Source organism: Gorilla gorilla, chromosome 13 (genome assembly GCF_029281585.2).
Source record: "Gorilla gorilla gorilla isolate KB3781 chromosome 13, NHGRI_mGorGor1-v2.1_pri, whole genome shotgun sequence".
NCBI classification, from domain to species: domain Eukaryota; kingdom Metazoa; phylum Chordata; class Mammalia; order Primates; family Hominidae; genus Gorilla; species Gorilla gorilla.
The window spans coordinates 31,220,530-31,238,849 of NC_073237.2; the positions used below are offsets into that span (position 1 = coordinate 31,220,530).

Below are 18,320 nucleotides of genomic sequence, written 5' to 3' on the forward strand. Positions count from 1 at the left end.
CCCCTGCAGGCTCTCTCCGAGTGCACCAAGTCGTTTTGCTCTCCATCCCCGGAAGACCCGGCTGAAAATCCGGAAAAAGAATCGGGAAACGCCAGGAGGCATATTGCGCTTGCGCACGGAGGGGCCGGAAGTCGAGGCGGGAGTGACCGTGCTTCCGTTTCTGGTTTTGCTCTAGTGTTTGGGTTTCTTCGCGGCTGCTCAAGATGAACCGACTCTTCGGGAAAGCGAAACCCAAGGCTCCGCCGCCCAGCCTGACTGACTGCATTGGCACGGTGGGCATTTGATCATGCATAAGTAGGCTCAGGACCTCTGACACACCCGACCCCGCCCACCCCCAGCCCCGGGCCCATATTCTTCCACTTCATTTCGGGTCCTGGGCCCCTTACACGTCGTCCCTCTCTATCTCACCTTCTCCCCTTCATCCCTGTTACCCAAGTCATTCCTAACGCCACAAACCAGGGACCCCCTAACCCCATCACTGCCTTGCCCTGCCAGCACCCAACCCGTTTTGATCCCCATTGCCCGTCCACTCGCTCTCGCCTTGATCCTCTCACCTCACCCAGCCCTAGGCCCATACACCCTTCCCACCTCATCCTGCCTGATCCCTTACCCTTCTTCCATCTGTCATCCCCAGTCCACATCAGGACTCAGCTTGATATCCTAGGTCAACATATCTGTACCTTCGTCCTGGATCTCAGTAACACAAAACTCAGAACCCTAGCCCCTCAGATTAAGCCACCATCCCCGATTTAGGGAATGCCATTAGATCTACAATCAGCTGGTTTCACTTGGCACTGGCCCATTTCATGTGCCTCTTGGAGGAACTCTCAGCCTGGCTAGTCTCTGATTCTAGGGAAATTCCAACTCAACTCAGTGATTCTCAAATTATTTTCTGCCCCAACCCACTTGAAGGCTACCTGGTATATCAGAATCGGGGCAGTGTGGCGGGGGGTAAGAGAATAATTTATAAAGCCCAGGGTTTCTGGTTGGGAATACCCTTCTTTGTGAACCACTGTTATTCACCCTTCCCCTTAAGCTCCTCTTTTCTTCCTCTGTATTCCTTCCTCTCTACCTGCCCTTTCTGGAATAAGTGTATTGCAGTAACTACCAGTGCATTTGATATTTTCTCCTAAGGTGGACAGCAGAGCAGAATCCATTGACAAGAAGATTTCTCGATTGGATGCTGAGCTAGTGAAGTATAAGGATCAGATCAAGAAGATGAGAGAGGGTCCTGCAAAGGTAAGGTGGGCAGCAACTGCTGCACAAGGTGCTGGCAGAGCCTAGTTTTAGCACCTATAGAAATAGGGCCTAGTTAGGCTGGGCGCAGTGGCTCATGCCTGTAATCCCAGCACTTTGGGAGGCTGAGGCGGGTGGATCACGAGGTCAGGCATTTGAGACTAGCCTGGCCAACGTAGCGAAACCCTGTGTCTACTGAAAATACAAAAACTTAGCTGGGCATGGTGGCAGGTGCCTGTAATCCCAGCTACTCAGGAGGCTGAGGCAGGAGAATCGCTTGAGCCTGGGAGGTGGAGGTTGCAGTAAGCAGAGACCACACCATTGTACTCTAGCCCGAGTGACAGTGTGAGACTCCGTCTCAAAAAATAAAAAAGTGAAATAGGACCTAGTGCAGGGGCTGTGAGCATCCCTACAGAAGAGATGCTTACAGTCTGGTAAGTAGAAAACAGTGAGGGTGTATCCTTTAGGGAGGAGAGTTTGCAATCAAATATGGAAGGGAGGCTGGGGATTGATCTGGTGGAAAGAGATGCTGGTCACACGTCTAAAAGCATGTACATGAGAATTAGCATATTATACTGAGAAGGTGGTAATCTGGAGAGGAAGACTAGGCTGTGCTCAAGATCAATGACTTGCTAAGCTGGTCAGGTTAGGTTGGTATATTACACTGCTTAAGGAGTGGCCTGCTGGGAAAAACTGAACTAGGCATCTGGGACCAGTGTTCTAATACACTGTCACTGTCTTCTAGTTGTGACCTTGATAAAGTCACTTATTTTCCACTCCTGTTAGGTAGAAACATAAAATACTGTGTTTAAGCACATGGACTGTGGATATAGAACTACCTTGTTTTTTCCAGATCCATAACTTATTAACCATGTGAGCCTGGGTATCACTGAACCTCTCTTTCCCCATCTGTAAAACAGAGATAATACCCACCTTACAGTATGAGGATTAAATGAGGTAATTGATGTGACCTGTGTACCACTATGTCTAGGATAAAGTAGTACTCAGTAAATATGAGTTATGATCATCTGTGAAGTAATAATACCTGTTTTTCCTTCCTCACTGGAGAAGACAAATAAAATGATCTACAGAATTCTATAGAAAAGGAAGGCTTTTCCCAGCCATCTTAGTGGATGGTGTGGAATGAAGAGCAACCAGAGGTAGGAAAGCCCATTTAGATTTGAGACAATGAAAGCCCAAACCATGGTGGTAGGAAACCAAAGAATCAGTTTGAAAGTGAGTTCTGAAATCAGCTAACAAGATGACTATGCATGAAGAAACAACAGAAAGAGGAAAGATAAGGTTGATAAAAAGGTTTTCAACCTAGAGAGGTGAGAGATTGGTGGGCCATTTTACTTATTTCAAAGGTGAGATAAGGTTTAGGAGTTTGGGATTGTTGAGGTTAAGTTGATGGGCTGTACAAGTGAAGAATCTCCCTAAGGCAACTGGATATACAGAATCAGCACTTTTGGGGCTAGAGGCAGAGATAATATGCATTAGGAAAACAGAAAGTAGTTCAGGACTCTGGGATGTGGGATGCAAAGACAGATAGGAGCAAAGGCTTAAAGACTGGACCTTAGAGATACCTGTTTTTGGGAGGGGAAGTACAGAATCCAGGAGCCATTATGCCTACTACTTTGAAGAAGAGAGGAAGTATGCATGTGAGTTTGAGACTATGGGAAATTTCTTTTACCGTATATGTGTTTTCCACCTTATTTTTATTAAATCTGTTTTTCTCTCCAGAATATGGTCAAGCAGAAAGCCTTGCGAGTTTTAAAGCAAAAGAGGATGTAAGTTACACACACAATTTCTTTACCTCTAGCAGGTTTAACTAAAAGAGAAATGGTCTTCCATTCCTTCAGGTTTTCATACTATTTTCTAAGCACTCTTGATTTAATTACAAATTTTCATTGACATGTAATTAAATACAGTTAGCTGGGTTGTTATCTGTTGTAACAACTTCCATCTAAATAGAACTTTTTGCCATGATGGAGATGCTCTATATCTGTGTGTTCAATACAGTAGCTATTAGCAACATGTGGCTATTGAGCACTTGAAATGTGGCTAGTGTGACTAAGGAAATGAAGTTTAAATTTTATTCAATTTAAATAATTTAAGTAGCCTTATATGGTTAGTGACTACTGTTTTGGACTGACCAGATCTGTAGGGTTTGGTTTTCCTATTATTTATTTTAGAGTGTACCTTTTTTGTTTTTGTTTGTAAAGTTAGGAATCCTAAATGTTTGTTCCCTCCCACCAGAATAAATTTAAAGATCCTTAATTTGTTTTAGGTGACTATGTCCCAATTTTGAGCAGAAGCTAACTAGTATCTTTGGTGCCTACCTCTGTAGACTGTTCAGCTGATGAGATCCTCTGCAGGGTTATAGAGGTCAGGTATAATTAGCTATTGAGGAGCCAGAAAGATTGTCAGTGTCTCTCTTCCTATATTAAAATGACTTTTTATAAGATACCAGATGCCATCTTCCTCCTTTTAGATTACATCAAATTGGAAAAAGAAATTGTAATGCCTAGACTGGTGAGGGTGTGGTGAAATGATTTACCTTCTTAATTGGTGGCATTGCTAGTTTTAAGTAACCTTTTTTGTTATAAAAAGAATATAGGTTCATTGTAGAAACTTGGAAAATACATAAATATGAACAGAAGAAAATAAAATTTACCTAGATTCTTACTACTAGAAATAACCACCTTTAAAATGCTAATTTCTTCCAGTTTCTTTCCTCTGCTTCTGCACACGTGGTATGTGTGCATATAACTTTTTAGAAGAAATGAAATTGTAGTGTGTATATGTAGGTTTTCCTTTTCCATTTAATGTTATATCATGAGCATCTCCCTGTTCTTTTAAATATTCTTTGGAAACTACACTTTTTAATGAGATTATAATATTCTACCATTTGCTTGCACCATGAATGGACCATTCTTTTTCTAGTTGAATAGTTAGATTGTTTCCAATATTGTATAAAGAACATAGTGACATAAGTCTTTGAGGTAATATTATAATTTGATATAAAACTGTATTTTAAAAACATTTTGAACACCACACATTATATTAGGTCAGATGGATTACCTTTTATAGGTGCAAAATTAATAAAACACCTGGGGCTGGGCACAGTGGCTCACACCTATAATCCCAGCACTTTGGGAGGCCAAGACAGAAGCTCACTTGAGGTCAGGAGTTGGAGATAAGCCTGGCCAACATGGTGAAACCCCGTCTCCACTAAAAATACAAAAATTAGCTGGGCGTGTTTGCATGCGCTTGTAATCCCACCTACTTGGGAGGCTGAGGCGGGAGAATCGCTTGAACCCAGGAGGCAGAGGTTACAGTGAGCTGAGATGGCACCACTACACTCCAGCCTGGGCAACAGAGCAAGACTGTCTCTAAACAAATAAATAAGTAAATAAATAAACAAAATAAAATATGCCTGTCTTCAAGGAGTTCAAAATTCTGGAAAACCATTTAGCTATATGTATGAAGAGCCTTAAAAATAGTTTTACCCTTTGCTCTAAGAATTTCACTTCTGTATATTTATCATAGAAAATAATTATAAAGACTTATTAAGATATGTAGCAGGCCGGGTGCAGTGGCTCATGCCTGTAATCCCAGCACTTTGGGAGGCCAAGGTGGGTGGATCATCTGAGGTTGGGAGTTCGAGACCAGCCTGACCAACATGGAAGAACCCGTCTCTACTAAAAATACAAAATTAACCAAGCGTGGTGGCGCATGCCTGTGATCCCAGCTACTCCGGAGGCTGAGGCAGGAGAATCTCTTGAACCCAGGAAGGTGGAGGCTGCAGTGAGCCGAGATCGTACCATTGCACTCCAGCCTGGGCAACAAAAGTGAAACTCTGTCTCAAAAAAAAAAGATATGCAGCAACACAGAAAAAAGCAAATGCTATAATGTTAAGTGGAAAATAGTGTTATAACTAAAATACAGTCATGTGCTGCATAACAATGTTTTTGTCAATGAATGACAGAACAGACTGCATTATACCACTCTGGCCCCTATAAGGTTATAATACTGTATTTTTACTGTACCTTTTCTATAGGATGTTTAGATACACAAATACCATTGTGTTACAATTGGCTACAATATTCAGTACAGTAACATGCTGTACAGGTTTGTAGCCTAGGAGCAAGCAGTAGGCTATATCATATAGCTTAGGTGAGTAGTGGGCTATACCACCTAGGTTTGTGTAAATACATTGTCTGATGTTTGCACAATGATGAAAGTGCCTAACAACATATTTCTCAGAACATATCCCCATTGTTAAGTGATGCATGACTGTACATGCAAAGGAAAAAGACTGGAGGGACACATCAAATGATATTTGTGTTAGAGTGATTAAATTGTTTTTGCCAATTTTTCTGTGTGATACCTAATTTTTAAGTTTTTTGTTCCCTTTTTTTTTTTTCTAAATACTCTTATTTAGTGTGGGGATACTTTGTTCTTGAGGATTTCTATCTGGTTCATATATTTGCCATTCTCAATTGACTCTAAAAAGGTATGAGCAGCAGCGGGACAATCTTGCCCAACAGTCTTTCAACATGGAACAAGCCAATTATACCATCCAGTCATTGAAGGACACCAAGACCACGGTACTCCCAAAACACCTTTTCCTGTTATTTCATTTATTTATTCTTATTCTCTTTTCCTATGGCTTTTTAAAGACAGTTTAACCAGCCAGGCACAGTGGCTCACGCCTGTAATCCCAACACGTTGGGAGGCTGAGGTGGGTGGATCACCTGATGTCAGGAGTTTGAGACCAGCCTGACCAACATGGTGAAACCCTGCCTCTACTAAAAATACAAAAATTAGCTGGGTGTGGTGGCATGCACCTGTAATCCCAGCTACCTGGGAGTCTGAGGCAGGAGAATCACTTGAACCCAGGAGGTGGAGGTTGCAGTGAGCCATTGCACTCCAGCCTGGGCAGCAAGAGTGCAACTCTGTCTCAAATAAATAAATAAATAAAGACAATTTAACCGACATGACTTACTAAAACATTGTGTTTTCTTCTTCCTTTTCTTAGGTTGATGCTATGAAACTGGGAGTAAAGGAAATGAAGAAGGCATACAAGCAAGTGAAGATCGACCAGATTGAGGTGAGACATATGCTAGTTTCTGCAAGAACGTGCACTAGTTTCTGAGAGAATCCAAACGAGTGTGCATGTGATAGGAAGAGCACAGGAGAGGAACTGAATCTTGGGGCTGCCATTTACTAGTAGAGTAACTTCGAGAAAGGGTACCAAATGTCTCAGTTTCCTCAGTGCAAGGATCCTAATACCACATACAGTTACAGACAGTCCCCAATTTAAGACGGTTCAACTTAACGATTTTTCAGTTTGATGATGGTGCGAAAACTATATGCATTCAGTAGAAACCATACTTTGAGTATCCACGTAACCATTCTGTTTTTCAGTTTCCATACAATATTTAATAAATTACATGAGATACTCAACACTTTATTATGAAATAGGCTGTTAGATGATTTTGCCCAACTGTAGGCTAATGTAAGTGTTCTGAGCACAATTAAGGTAGGCTAGGCTAAGTGATGGTTCAGTAAGTTAGGTGTATTGAATGCACTTTCTACTTAAGATATTTTGAACTTAAGATGGGTTTATCAGGATGTAACCCTATCATAAGTCAAGGAACTTCTATATTATGAGGATGAAATAAATGAGCTAGTATATCTACACACACAATGCCTGGCCTATAATAAGCATCCAGTAGTTACTTCTAACTAATTCGATGATATTTAGTCTGTTTCTTTGATGGTAGTGGTGGTGTTGCCTATTCCCAGGATTGTCATGAGTGTTAAATGAAGGTATGTAGGTAAAGTGTATGTAAAATGTTTAACCCAACTCCTGGCGTGGTAGACTTGGTTCCCTTTTCTAGTAATTCTCTTTAGATTTTTAATAATAATGTCATTAGTTCCTTAAAGTTAGCATTTCTTATTGGAATTGGGTTTTGACCAGGGAGATGAGCCCTAAGAGCTTGGCAGCTCTCAGCTGTCAGATGAACAGCCCAGGTGGCAAGAAGAGATAGCAGAGGGAATGAGTGGTGACTGGTCAGAAGAGAGAGGCTTCCTTTCTGCATATAAAATGGCGCTCTTGACCTTTACCCCCTTGACTAGAATGTCCATTTCCTTGAATGCAGGGACTTGATTTTGTTCACTACTGTGTCCCCAGTGCCCATAACAATGCCCCGCCATGGTTGGTGCTCAGAAAGTATTTGATGGTTGATGAATCAGAGGCTATAAAGGGAGATAAAGCAAAAAAAAAAAAAAAAAAAAAAAGAGAAAGCCAGTACGGCCTGATTCAAGCAGTGTTTGTTAAAATACCAGGCATTTTATTGCCTCTGCAAAGATATTCTCTGATAAAGCTGATCTTTAGTAAGAGTGAAGGCAGGCTGGGCGCGGTGGCTCACTCCTGTAATCCCAGCACTTTGGGAGGCCGAGGAGGGTGGATCACGAGGTCAGGAGATCAAGACCATCCTGGCTAACACGGTGAAATGCTGTCTCTACCAAAAATACAAAAAATTAGCCGAGCGTGGTGGTGGGTGCCTGTAGTCCCAGCTGTTCGAGAGGCTGAGGCAGGAGAATGGCAACCCGAGAGCAGAGCTTGCAGTGAGCCAAGATTGCGCCACTGCACTCCAGCCTGGGCGACAGAGCAAGACTCCGTCTCAAAAAAAAATAAAAGAGTGAAGGCATTCCTCCCCTCTCTTATTTTTTCAAGCACCCCTCTTAGGTTGCCTTTGTCTGTCTCTAATCCTCCACAAGTGTTTGCATACATGGAATTAAACTTTGTGATACTCTCTAAGAGCTTCACTGATGAAAATGTTCTGTATATACTTGTCTTTTTTTTTTTTTTTGAGACAGAGTCTCATTCTGTCACCAAGGCTGGAGTGCAGTGGTGTGATCTCGGCTCACTGCAACCTCCGCTTCCTGGGTTCAAGCGATTCTCCTGCCTCAGCCTTCCAAATAGCTGAGATTACAGGTGCCTGCCACCACACCCAGCTAATTTTTGTATTTTTTAGTAGAGATGGGGTTTCGCCATGTTGGCCAGGCTAGTCTCAAACTCCTGACCTCAAGTGATCCGCCCACCTCGGCCTCCCAAAGTGCTGGGATTACAGGTATGAGCCACCACTCCCAGCCATTTTTTTTTTGTATAATATCATTTGCCATTAAAATATAATGAAATGCAATGGTATTTTCTGCTTTTAGGGTTCCTTGTGTTTTAATTAAAGCTATTTAATAGGAACAAAAGAGAAACTTTGGTCTTGGTGAATGCTTTGTATGTCTCTTCGTCTTTCACCTGTGATTGTCTGTCTGTCTCCCTGCCTAATTATCCTTTTCCTGTCCTCCAATAGATTGCCAGCATGACAGGTGGAGAGCCCCTTTAACTCTTTTGGTGTGTATGTGTCTTTGGTTAGATCCAAATTTTTTGGTCAGATTTATTTTCCTAAAATGCTTTACTTGGAAAATATTTTCATTGTTTTATAGCTTTAACTTTTTATTTTGCTGTTGTGTGTGTGTAGGTCTGTTTTTTCTTCTGCTTTTTCAGTTGCTGCATATCACTTTGTCAATGTTCTTTTTAGCTTAGTGCTTATTTTTTTTATATTGCTTTTGTTTGTTTATACAATAGAGAACCAGTTAATGGTTTGTGGGATAAATTTTTTGTGTCTATCCTGGAGTCTTGCTAGGAATCCTATTCATAGATGATCTGGGAAGATGTGTCTTGATGTGTAATACTATTGTATAAGCTTGACTTGATGAGCTTTCTCTATGTTATTTTCATTGTCTTTTAATTATTACTCAGCCAGTGCTTCTCTGTGTAGCAGAGTGTTAAATATGCATATAATTGGCAGTTTGGTATTTGGAAATACAGAAAATCAAAGTTAAAAAAAAAAAATTTCCTCTCCATTTTACTACCCTTTTCACCTTTCACCTTTATGGGGGCCAGGAAGGAATTTTCTTTTTTCTTTTTTTTTTTTTTTTTTTTGCTGTTGCCTAGGCTGGATTATAGTGACTCAGTCTCAGCTCACCGCAACCTCCGCCTCCCAGGCTCGAGCCATCCTTCTACTTCAGTCTCCTGAGTAGCTGGGACTACAAGCATGCACCATGCCCAGCTAATTTTTGTATTTTTTTGTGGAGATGAGGTTTTGCCATGTTCCCCAGGTTGGTCCCAAACTCCTGAGCTCAAGTGATCCGCCCTCTTTTGCCTCCCAGAGTGCTTGGATTACAGGCATAAGCTACTGCACCCAGCAGAATTTTCAAATGTCTTGCATTGCTTTAGAAATTCTGAAGGATAAATGGTGCTGATTTGGTCCTTTTGCTTTATCAACACTAGTTCTGTTCCTGTCTGTGTGGAATTTTAGTATATGAAGAGCGTATTGTTGTTACGCACATAATTAACACAGTAAAATATATATAGTATTAGGTGCTTAGTGTTTTACATATATTATTGCAATAAATCCTTACAATAACCCTAGTGAGATATGGCTATTTTATTTATTTATTTATTTTTGAAAGAGAGTCTCTCTCTGTCGCCCAGGCTAGAGTGCAGTGGCGCGATCTCGGCTCACTGCAACCTCTGCCTCCTGGGTTCAAACGATTTTCCTGCCTCAGCCTCCCGGGTAGCTGGGATTACAGGCGCATGCCACCATGCCTGGCTAATTTTTTGTATTTTAGTAGAGATGGGGTTTCACCGTGTTGCCCAGACTGGTTGCGAACTCCTGAGTTCAGGCAATCCACCCACTTTGGCCTCCTGAAGTGCTAGGATTACAGGCATGAGCCACCGCACCTGGCCAGATGTGGCTATTAATAATTCCATTTTATAGATGAGGAAAATAAGGCTTAGAGACATTACTTCTCATTGAGTAATGGCAAAATTGAACTTGGGTATATCTGACTCCAGAGTCTCACTCCTAACCATTATACCAGCTGCCCTTTGTTATGCTATACCACTTCTTAGATTGGTTTCATATTACAGTTTACCCTTGAACAGCAAGTGCAGTTTGAACTGCACGAGTCACTTATATGCAGATATTTTTCAACCAAACGAGGATCGAAAATACAGTGTTTGCAGGATGCGAAACCACCCATATGGAGGACCAACTGGGGACTTGGGTGTGGGCAGATTTTGGTATAGACAGACATCCTGGAACCAATCCCTTGCGTGTACCAAGGGACAACTGCATTTTTAGCCTTGTAGTAATCTCCCAGTTAAGCACAGGTAGATTATTCACACAGGGTTTATGCCCTTGGTCCATTTTTTTCACCAGCCTTGTCTTGGCTGTGACACCTATCCTGATTCCCTTTCTGATTCTCCATCCAGGGTGGGCCATGTACAACTCACTTTTTGTACCACTTCAGTTGTTTCTACTCTTGCCTCCTTTCTCTACACAGTGTAATCTGTCTTTGGCTGACTTGAGAAGAATAATTTGCTTGTCTCAGTAACCTCCCTGTCTTCATTAACTAGAAAATGATTGACAGTTTAGATCAAGATAATTGCTTGATTTAATGTTTCAAGTAAAACTTTCTGTAATAGTACACAGCTGACAATCATCTATTCTCACATAGGACTTTGGGCTTCCATGAGGCACTTTAAAATCAAATCCAGTCGGGCACAGTAGCTCATGCCTATAATCCCAGCACTTTAGGAAGCTAAGGTGGGCAGATCACCTGAGGTCAGGGGTTTGAGACCAGCCTAACCAACATGGCAAAACCCCACCTCTACTGAAAATACAAAAATTAGCCAGGCGTGGTGGTGCACACTTGTAATGTCAGCTATTTGGAGGCTGAGGCAGGAGAATCGCTTGAACCCGGGAAGTGGAGGTTGCAGTGAGCTGAGATTGCACCATTGCACTCCAGCCTGGGTGACAAAGCGAGACTCCATCTCAATAAATAAATAAATAAATAAATAAAGTAAAAAATAAAATGAGAGATCATCAATTCTATTCTTTAAGTTCACATTTTGCCACCGAAAATAGGCAAGGGATTATGTGGGTCAGTAACATTCATAGTTATTGTTAGAGGAGATCTTTGGGCTTGTGGTTTTTAATTCTTTAAGCATTCTCTCATACTTTTAATTAGAAGGGATGTTTTAAGAGTTACTTGAACCTGTCCTTTAGAGGAGTGTGTGCTCAGTTGTTAACATTAAAAAATTGCTAACCAAAGACTGGGATGGGGAGGTGAACTAACAGTTGTTGAGAACTGTTTATGTGCTTGGCATTTTACATACATTATCTTTTTAAAAATTGCTCATGTCTAGATTCAAAGGAGAATGTAGGGGAAAAGGGTAGTTAAAAGAAAATGGTAAATGAGAGAAAATCCTCTCATATGTATTTCCATAGGATTTACAAGACCAGCTAGAGGATATGATGGAAGATGCAAATGAAATCCAAGAAGCACTGAGTCGCAGTTATGGCACCCCAGAACTGGATGAAGATGATTTAGAAGCAGGTAAGTTATGAGAAAAGTAATGTATATTTAGTTTTGGAGTCCAGAAGCAACAGCTGCCTGGGACCTTTTCCCAAATGCTTGTGAAAATTTCTATCAGGATTTCCTGAAGGTTAGTTTATGGTACTGTCCCTGGGCAAAGAGCTTGTGAGGCAGCCACATCAGATTGCATACTCCACCAACAACAGTGGGATGGATCAACTCTGAAGGAAGTCCAGGTACAGGCTGACCTGGTGCTTGGTATCTGAAAGTGTCCTCCACATGGCCTTTCCTTGCTGTATTCCTTTTGATTTTGTTCTCACTATTTTCCTAGTTGGAGTCCTCTCCCTCAGAACAGCAAAACCAATTAAGAAACAATAATTAGGGCCAGGTGCCCTAATCCCAGCACTTTGGGAGGCCAAGGTAGGCGGATCCACTCAAGCCCAGGAGTTCGAGACCTGGCTGAGCAATATGGCGTCACCCCGTCTCTATAAAAAATACAAAAATTACCCAGGCATGGTGGTGTGCGCCTGCGGTCCTAGCTACTCGGGAGGCTGAGGTGGAAGGATCACTTGATCCCAGGAGGTAGAGGTTCCAGTGAGCCAAGATTGCACCACTATAGCCTGGGCAACAGAGTGAGACCTTCTCTCAAAAAAAAAAAAAAAAAAGAATAGTTGGGAAATACTTAGTGTGCATCTACTCTATGCCAGGTACTCTACTAGGTGGTGGGAATTTAGCACTGAATAAAAATGTAGCCCCTACATTCATGAATCTTCTCTAGCAGTGGAAGACATAAATGGTTTGCTTCAAGTAATTAATTACTAGAGCACAGACTATAGGGAAGAAGTATGGGGTAGCATGGGAGCACATACTAAGGGACTCTAACCTAGTTAGTAGTGGGAGAGAGGCATGGGACCTGAAGGATGAGTAGGGGATAGCATGAAAAAATGAGAAGGGTTGTCGAATGGCCTCAGGGAGAGCAGTCTGGAAGTTATTGCGATAGCCATTTAAGAGATGATGGTGGCCGAGACTAGCTAGGGTGATGGTAGCAGAAACAGACAGAAGTGGACAGATTGAAGACATCTTAGAAAATTGAGTGGACAAGACTTAATGATTAACAGGATGTGGAAGAAGTGGGAGGTGTCAAGGGTGGCTGTCAGTTTCTAGCATGAGTAACTGGGTAGATGACAGAACCATTCCACACTGGATTTCCGTTGTGTGATTCCCCTGTTACATTACTACTGCTGCTTTCCCGCTCTCTCCATGGTCTATTTTTGCCTAGAACCTTTTATTTTTTTTTTCCATTTATTTCTTTATTTTTTAATTTCCCATCTTCAATTGCCCCTGATAAGTCTCTACCTGCTATTGTCATTCCTCTTGGCCACTTCCAACTCATTTCACCACAGACTTATTTTTGGAGTCTGATTTCATGTAATGGTCACACAGCATACAACAGTCTCATGCCCTCTTCACTGCCTTCTTTCAAGTCCATCGATAAATGAGAGAAATTATTAGCTGCCAGTTTTCTTGGTTACATTTTTTTTAAATGTTGACTGTTTCAATCTCAGAGTTGGATGCACTAGGTGATGAGCTTCTGGCTGATGAAGACAGTTCTTATTTGGATGAGGCAGCATCTGCACCTGCAATTCCAGAAGGTGTTCCCACTGATACAAAAAACAAGGTGAAAGCTTTTTCTGTTTATATTTCAATGCAAAATAGCAAAGGCTTTATGCTTGACCATAAGTCTGGGAATCTAAAAGGTAGTCTTACATTAGAACAAAGAAAGACAGTCCTGGTCATTATTTTGTGAACCCTTGAAGGTCCGGTTTTTCTGCATTGGATGATGAACTGACTGCATAAACACTGTCACTGAGGCTCAGGAATATTTTTATAGAATGACAATTTGTGTAACATACATAATCACCCTTGTTGTGAGCTGTCACTGGGTACCATTGATGGGTCTTAGACATTTCCTGTAAAAGCGTAAGCAACACATGCATGAGACTTGCTAGGCAGCAGTGAAAAAGTCTCACTCTTCATACACACCAGTTAATTACTAGCTGGATTTTTAATTTTATTTTCCTTTCTTTTTTTTTTTTTCCTGTACACACAGGAGTTTAGAATGGGTGGATTTTCTAAACTATGGATTAATAATTTAAGCATAAAACTTAATGTAGAAAGATTCTAATTTAAGGCAAAAGAATCAGAACACCTGACACTAAGTATGACTAATTACTTAGCTATTGTAAGCTTTTCCTTGCATCTGTAAAATGCAGATAATTACAAGTATCTCACGTAATTGTTGTGCAAGCAAATTAGATCTTGTATGTAAAGGACTGTGCAAACTTAAAGCTCTGTCCAAATCTACATGATTGTCTTTTTTTTTTGAGACAGAGACTCATTCTGTCACTCAGGCTGGAGTGCAGTGGCGTGATCTCAGCTCACTGCAACCTCTGCCCCCCTGGTTCAAGCAATCCTCGTGCCTCAGCCACCCCAGGTAGCTGCGATTACAGGTGCGCGCCAACATGCGTGGCTAATTTTTGTATTTTTAGTAGAGACGGGGTTTCACCATGTTGGCCAGACTGGTCTCAAACTCCTGGTCTCAGGTGATCTGCCTGCCTCAGCCTTCCAAAGTGCTGGGATTACAGGCATGAGCCACTAATAATGACAACCAGGCTGGGCAAGGTGTGACTTTGAGCAAAATAGCAGAAATTTATGTCTTCTTTTTGAACCTCATCAGTTTTTCCTACCTGTAAAATGTGAGAGCAAAGGGCAGGGAGCAGGTAATTTCTTAGGTCCATTATTACTGGTTTCTGTGAGTATGCATCTTCCTCTATTGTATCCCTCCCTTCTCTGTTGAGCCTGGGATAGTCTTGCCTTTCTGAACTGCCCACTCCTCCCCGACCTCTCTAGCAACTTCAAGGTCCCAGGTCCATGGGTTGCTTTTTCTCAGCAACCCATGAAATAATTTTTATTAACACTACCATAGCCCACCTTGTTAATTTCCTAGTAACAAGTCCCTGAAGTGGCCAGGCGCGGTGGCTCAAGCCTGTAGTCCCAACACTTTGGGAGGCTGGGGCAGGCGGATCACGAGGTCAAGAGATCGAGACCATCCTGGCCAACATGGTGAAACCCCGTCTCTACTAAAAATATAAAAAATTAGCTGGGCGTGGTGGCAGGCTCCTGTAATCCCAGCTACTTGGGAGGCTGAGGCAGGAGAATCACTTGAAGCCGGGAGGCGGAGCTTGCAGTGAGCCGAGGTTGTGCCATTGCACCACTCCAGCCTGGGCAAAAAGAGCAAAACTCAGTCTCAAAAAAAAAAAAAAAAAAAAAAGTCCCTGAAGCATCTATGTTATTTCCACTTTGAGAAGGTCACAGATTCCTGAGTTATACATGCTGTGGATATATGGGGGTTTTGTTGTTGTTGTTGTTTTATCTTTTTGAAATGGAGTCCTGCTGTCTCACCCAGGCTGGAGTGCAGTGGCACAATCTCAGCTCACTGCAACCTCCACCCCCGGATTCAAGCAATCCGCCCACCTCAGCCTCCCAAGTAGCTGAGATTACAGGCATGCTTCACCACACCTGGCTAATTTTTTTGTTTTTAGTAGAGATGGGATTTCACTATGTTGGTCAGGCTGGCCTCGAACTCCTGACCTCAAATGATCCACCTGCTTCAGCCTCCCAAAGTGCTGGGATTATAGGCGTGAGCCACCGCGCCCGGCCTGTTGTTGTTTTTAAAGTAAAGGAATAAAAGAATGGCTACTCCATAGGCAGAGCAGCCCTGGTGTTTTCATTGATAGTGATGTCGCTGCCTATGATTATAGTAAAGCATGATATGGAAGTGACTGCCTATCCACGGGCACTGTTCCTTCAAGGATTTGGGAGGCTAAGAAAGGTATTGGTCCAGAGTGAAAATGCAAATCTGGAGACAAGGACCCACTCCTCAACCTTTCCTTTTTGACCCTCCCAGCCTCCTTTTCCCCTTTCCAGGTTTACTCTTAGATTTCTCTTTCTCCCTCTTTCACTCTCTTTCCCCTGTGGAGGAGCCCCCTTTTGGCCCTTTCTAGTTCTCTTCTTGATTCATCACTTCCTCCTTTATCTTTCATGAAAAAGCTTGTTCTCATCTTATGAGTGCGATTTTGGTTTTGATTGATTAAATACTTGGAAATGAGTTTTAACTATTAAATGTTTGTAATCCTTTTTTTTTTCTTATCAAATAGAAAAATAGTGGCACTAAACATTGTTTCCTTTTTACAGGATGGAGTTCTGGTGGATGAATTTGGATTGCCACAGATCCCTGCTTCATAGATTTGCATCATTCAAGTATATCTTGTAAAACAAACACATATTATGGGACTAGGAAATATTTATCTTTCCAAATTTGCCATAACAGATTTAGGTTTCTTTCCTTTCTTTGAAGGAAAGTTTAATTACATTGCTCTTTTATTTTTTCCATTAAGAGACTCATTGCTTGGGAAATGCTTTCTTCGTACTAAAATTTGATTCCTTTTTTCCTTATGAAAAACGAATTCAGTTTAAAAGTATTTTTAGCTCGTATGACTTGTTTTCATTCATTAATAATAATTTGAAATAAAACTAAGGAAATGGAATCTTAAAAGTCTATGACAGTGTAACTCTACAGTCTCAAAATGACCTGATAAATTGATAAGACAAAGATGAGATTATTGGGGCTGTTCATATTATGATTCAGAATCATTTTCTATTGTGGTATTATAGGTTGGTTAAAGTGATGGCCTTTTTGATGGGTTTTGTTGTGTCTTGTGAACAAGTCATTACTGTGTCCATTACTGGAATGGAATTATCACTACTGTATCATGAGTGGGTATTTTGATTCTATGGTTCCCTCAGTATTACATCTTGACTTGTAATCAATTATGAATATTTCTTGATATTTAATGTATAGGACATTTATTTATACTCAATAAATATTTTTCAAAAGGATATAATTTTAATAATATCACTTCAGCTTAAAACCTCTACTGCGGAAACCAAATTTAATAGAATTTTAATGTCATTTCAGCCTATAACTCCACTACAGAAACCAAATTAACCAGTAGCATTGTGAGGAAGGAGCAAGGAGCAATCTGGGCTTGGGCCCTGGGTCTACCATTTACTAACTACTGAGTAGTCTATTCAACCTCTCTAACCTTCTGTTTCCTTATTAGTAAAATCATGCTTAACTTACAGAGCTTTTGTGAGGAATAATTGAGGTAATGGTCATAAGTACCTTGTTAACTGCAAGGGGCTATTCTTATATGAGGGATTGTTAACAATAAAAAAGAAACTGCTTCATTCTTTTCTTGGAAAGTGCCTGGAGTACTACAGCAAGTTCAAACTCCTGCCCAATTTCAGGGTCTTTAATGATCCTGTCCTCCCTTCCTCATTCAACTTGTTGCCAACAGCATGGCCCCTCCAGCCTAGCTGGGTGCCTCACAGTGCTATGTGCACCTGACTCTCATGTGTCTGCAGATCAAACCAACAAACGTTTAGGAACACCAGCTTTGTAGAAGTCTCTGTACCAGCCCAGGGGTTACCACGTTCCTCTCTTCAGGAGTTCTTGTCTAGTTACAAGTGGAGATGAGATAATGTATGTAACCCTCTCCTATCTCCAACCTCACCTTCTCAAGAAGCCTTCCAGAGGGAGCAAACATTATAGTATTCATCATTACCGTCTTTAAACCTTTCTTGGCTTTTCTATGAGTTCTGTGTTTTCTTCTAATCTGGCCCACTTCCTCTCTTATATGGATACCTCTTTCTTAGCCCCTTGAATATTTCTTCCATTAGAGTTCCAATCTGTATTCTCCTTGAGAAATCTCACACCCATGATATCAACTATTACCTACACACTAATGACTCAAAATGACTGTCACTAGCCTAGACTTCTTATCCTTATTTTCAATTCTGGGCACTTCCACTTAAATGCCCCATCATTACCTAGAATCTAACATATCCAAATTAAGCTCATTATCTTGGGGTTCACTGTCAGCAAACATTTCTCGTTGATTTCTTGTCTTGCTTAGTGTTACCAGTGATTCATATATTGCCCGTTTTAGTGGGTGATATTTAGCCCTTTAGCTAGACCACATTAGTGCATTGGATACGAGTGAGCAATCATTCTACCTAAATCTCTACTGTCTTGGGTTTTGTGATAGTACTCTCCGGTTCTCCTATTCCTCTAACTATTCCCTCTAAGGCTTCTTTCTGAAATCCTCAACTCTCTAACTGTAATGTTACTGCTCCTCTGGATTCTAGCTTTTACCCCCCAGACTTCTTTCTCTGTTTACTTACATTTAGTGATCTCAGCTATTCTCATGGCTTTAACTGCTAACTTCCAAATCTATACTTCTATCCCTGAACTTGCCCCTGAGTTTCAGAATCTTATTTATATCCAGCTGTTTGCCTAACAAATATTTGGATGTTCCAGAAGCCCACAAGCACCTCACATTCAAATGGCTGAAACAGCCTATCACCTTTCCTCAGACCTGAATCTCCTGCTTCTGTTTTCCCTGTCTCATGATGGGAGATGTGAGACAGGGAAACCATTGTCTCATGATGGGAGGCTGTGAGGCTAATGGAACTATTATTCTCCTACCATTCAAAACAGAAAGCGC

The 18,320-nt window shown here is 41.4% G+C and overlaps 1 protein-coding gene across 1 annotated transcript; it reads left to right on the forward strand.

The window, feature by feature from the left end:
- Window positions 1-18: 18 nt before the first annotated feature.
- On the forward strand, window positions 19-16,655 carry CHMP5 (charged multivesicular body protein 5). Its single transcript, XM_004047923.5, has 8 exons — window positions 19-272; window positions 1,135-1,239; window positions 2,980-3,026; window positions 5,756-5,849; window positions 6,281-6,352; window positions 11,604-11,712; window positions 13,257-13,369; window positions 15,946-16,655. Exons 1-8 carry the CDS (start codon window positions 204-206, stop codon window positions 15,994-15,996), a joined length of 660 nt encoding a protein of 219 aa, XP_004047971.1. The 5' UTR covers window positions 19-203; the 3' UTR covers window positions 15,997-16,655.
- Window positions 16,656-18,320: the final 1,665 nt, after the last annotated feature.

Bases quoted from the DNA above. Each gene is read 5' to 3' on its own strand.
- CHMP5 (XM_004047923.5), top strand. From the start codon at position 204: ATGAACCGACTCTTCGGGAAAGCGAAACCCAAGGCTCCGCCGCCCAGC. The intron at 273-1,134 runs GTGGGCATTTGA...TTTTCTCCTAAG, and splicing joins TGACTGACTGCATTGGCACG to GTGGACAGCAGAGCAGAATC. The intron at 6,353-11,603 runs GTGAGACATATG...GTATTTCCATAG, and splicing joins TGAAGATCGACCAGATTGAG to GATTTACAAGACCAGCTAGA.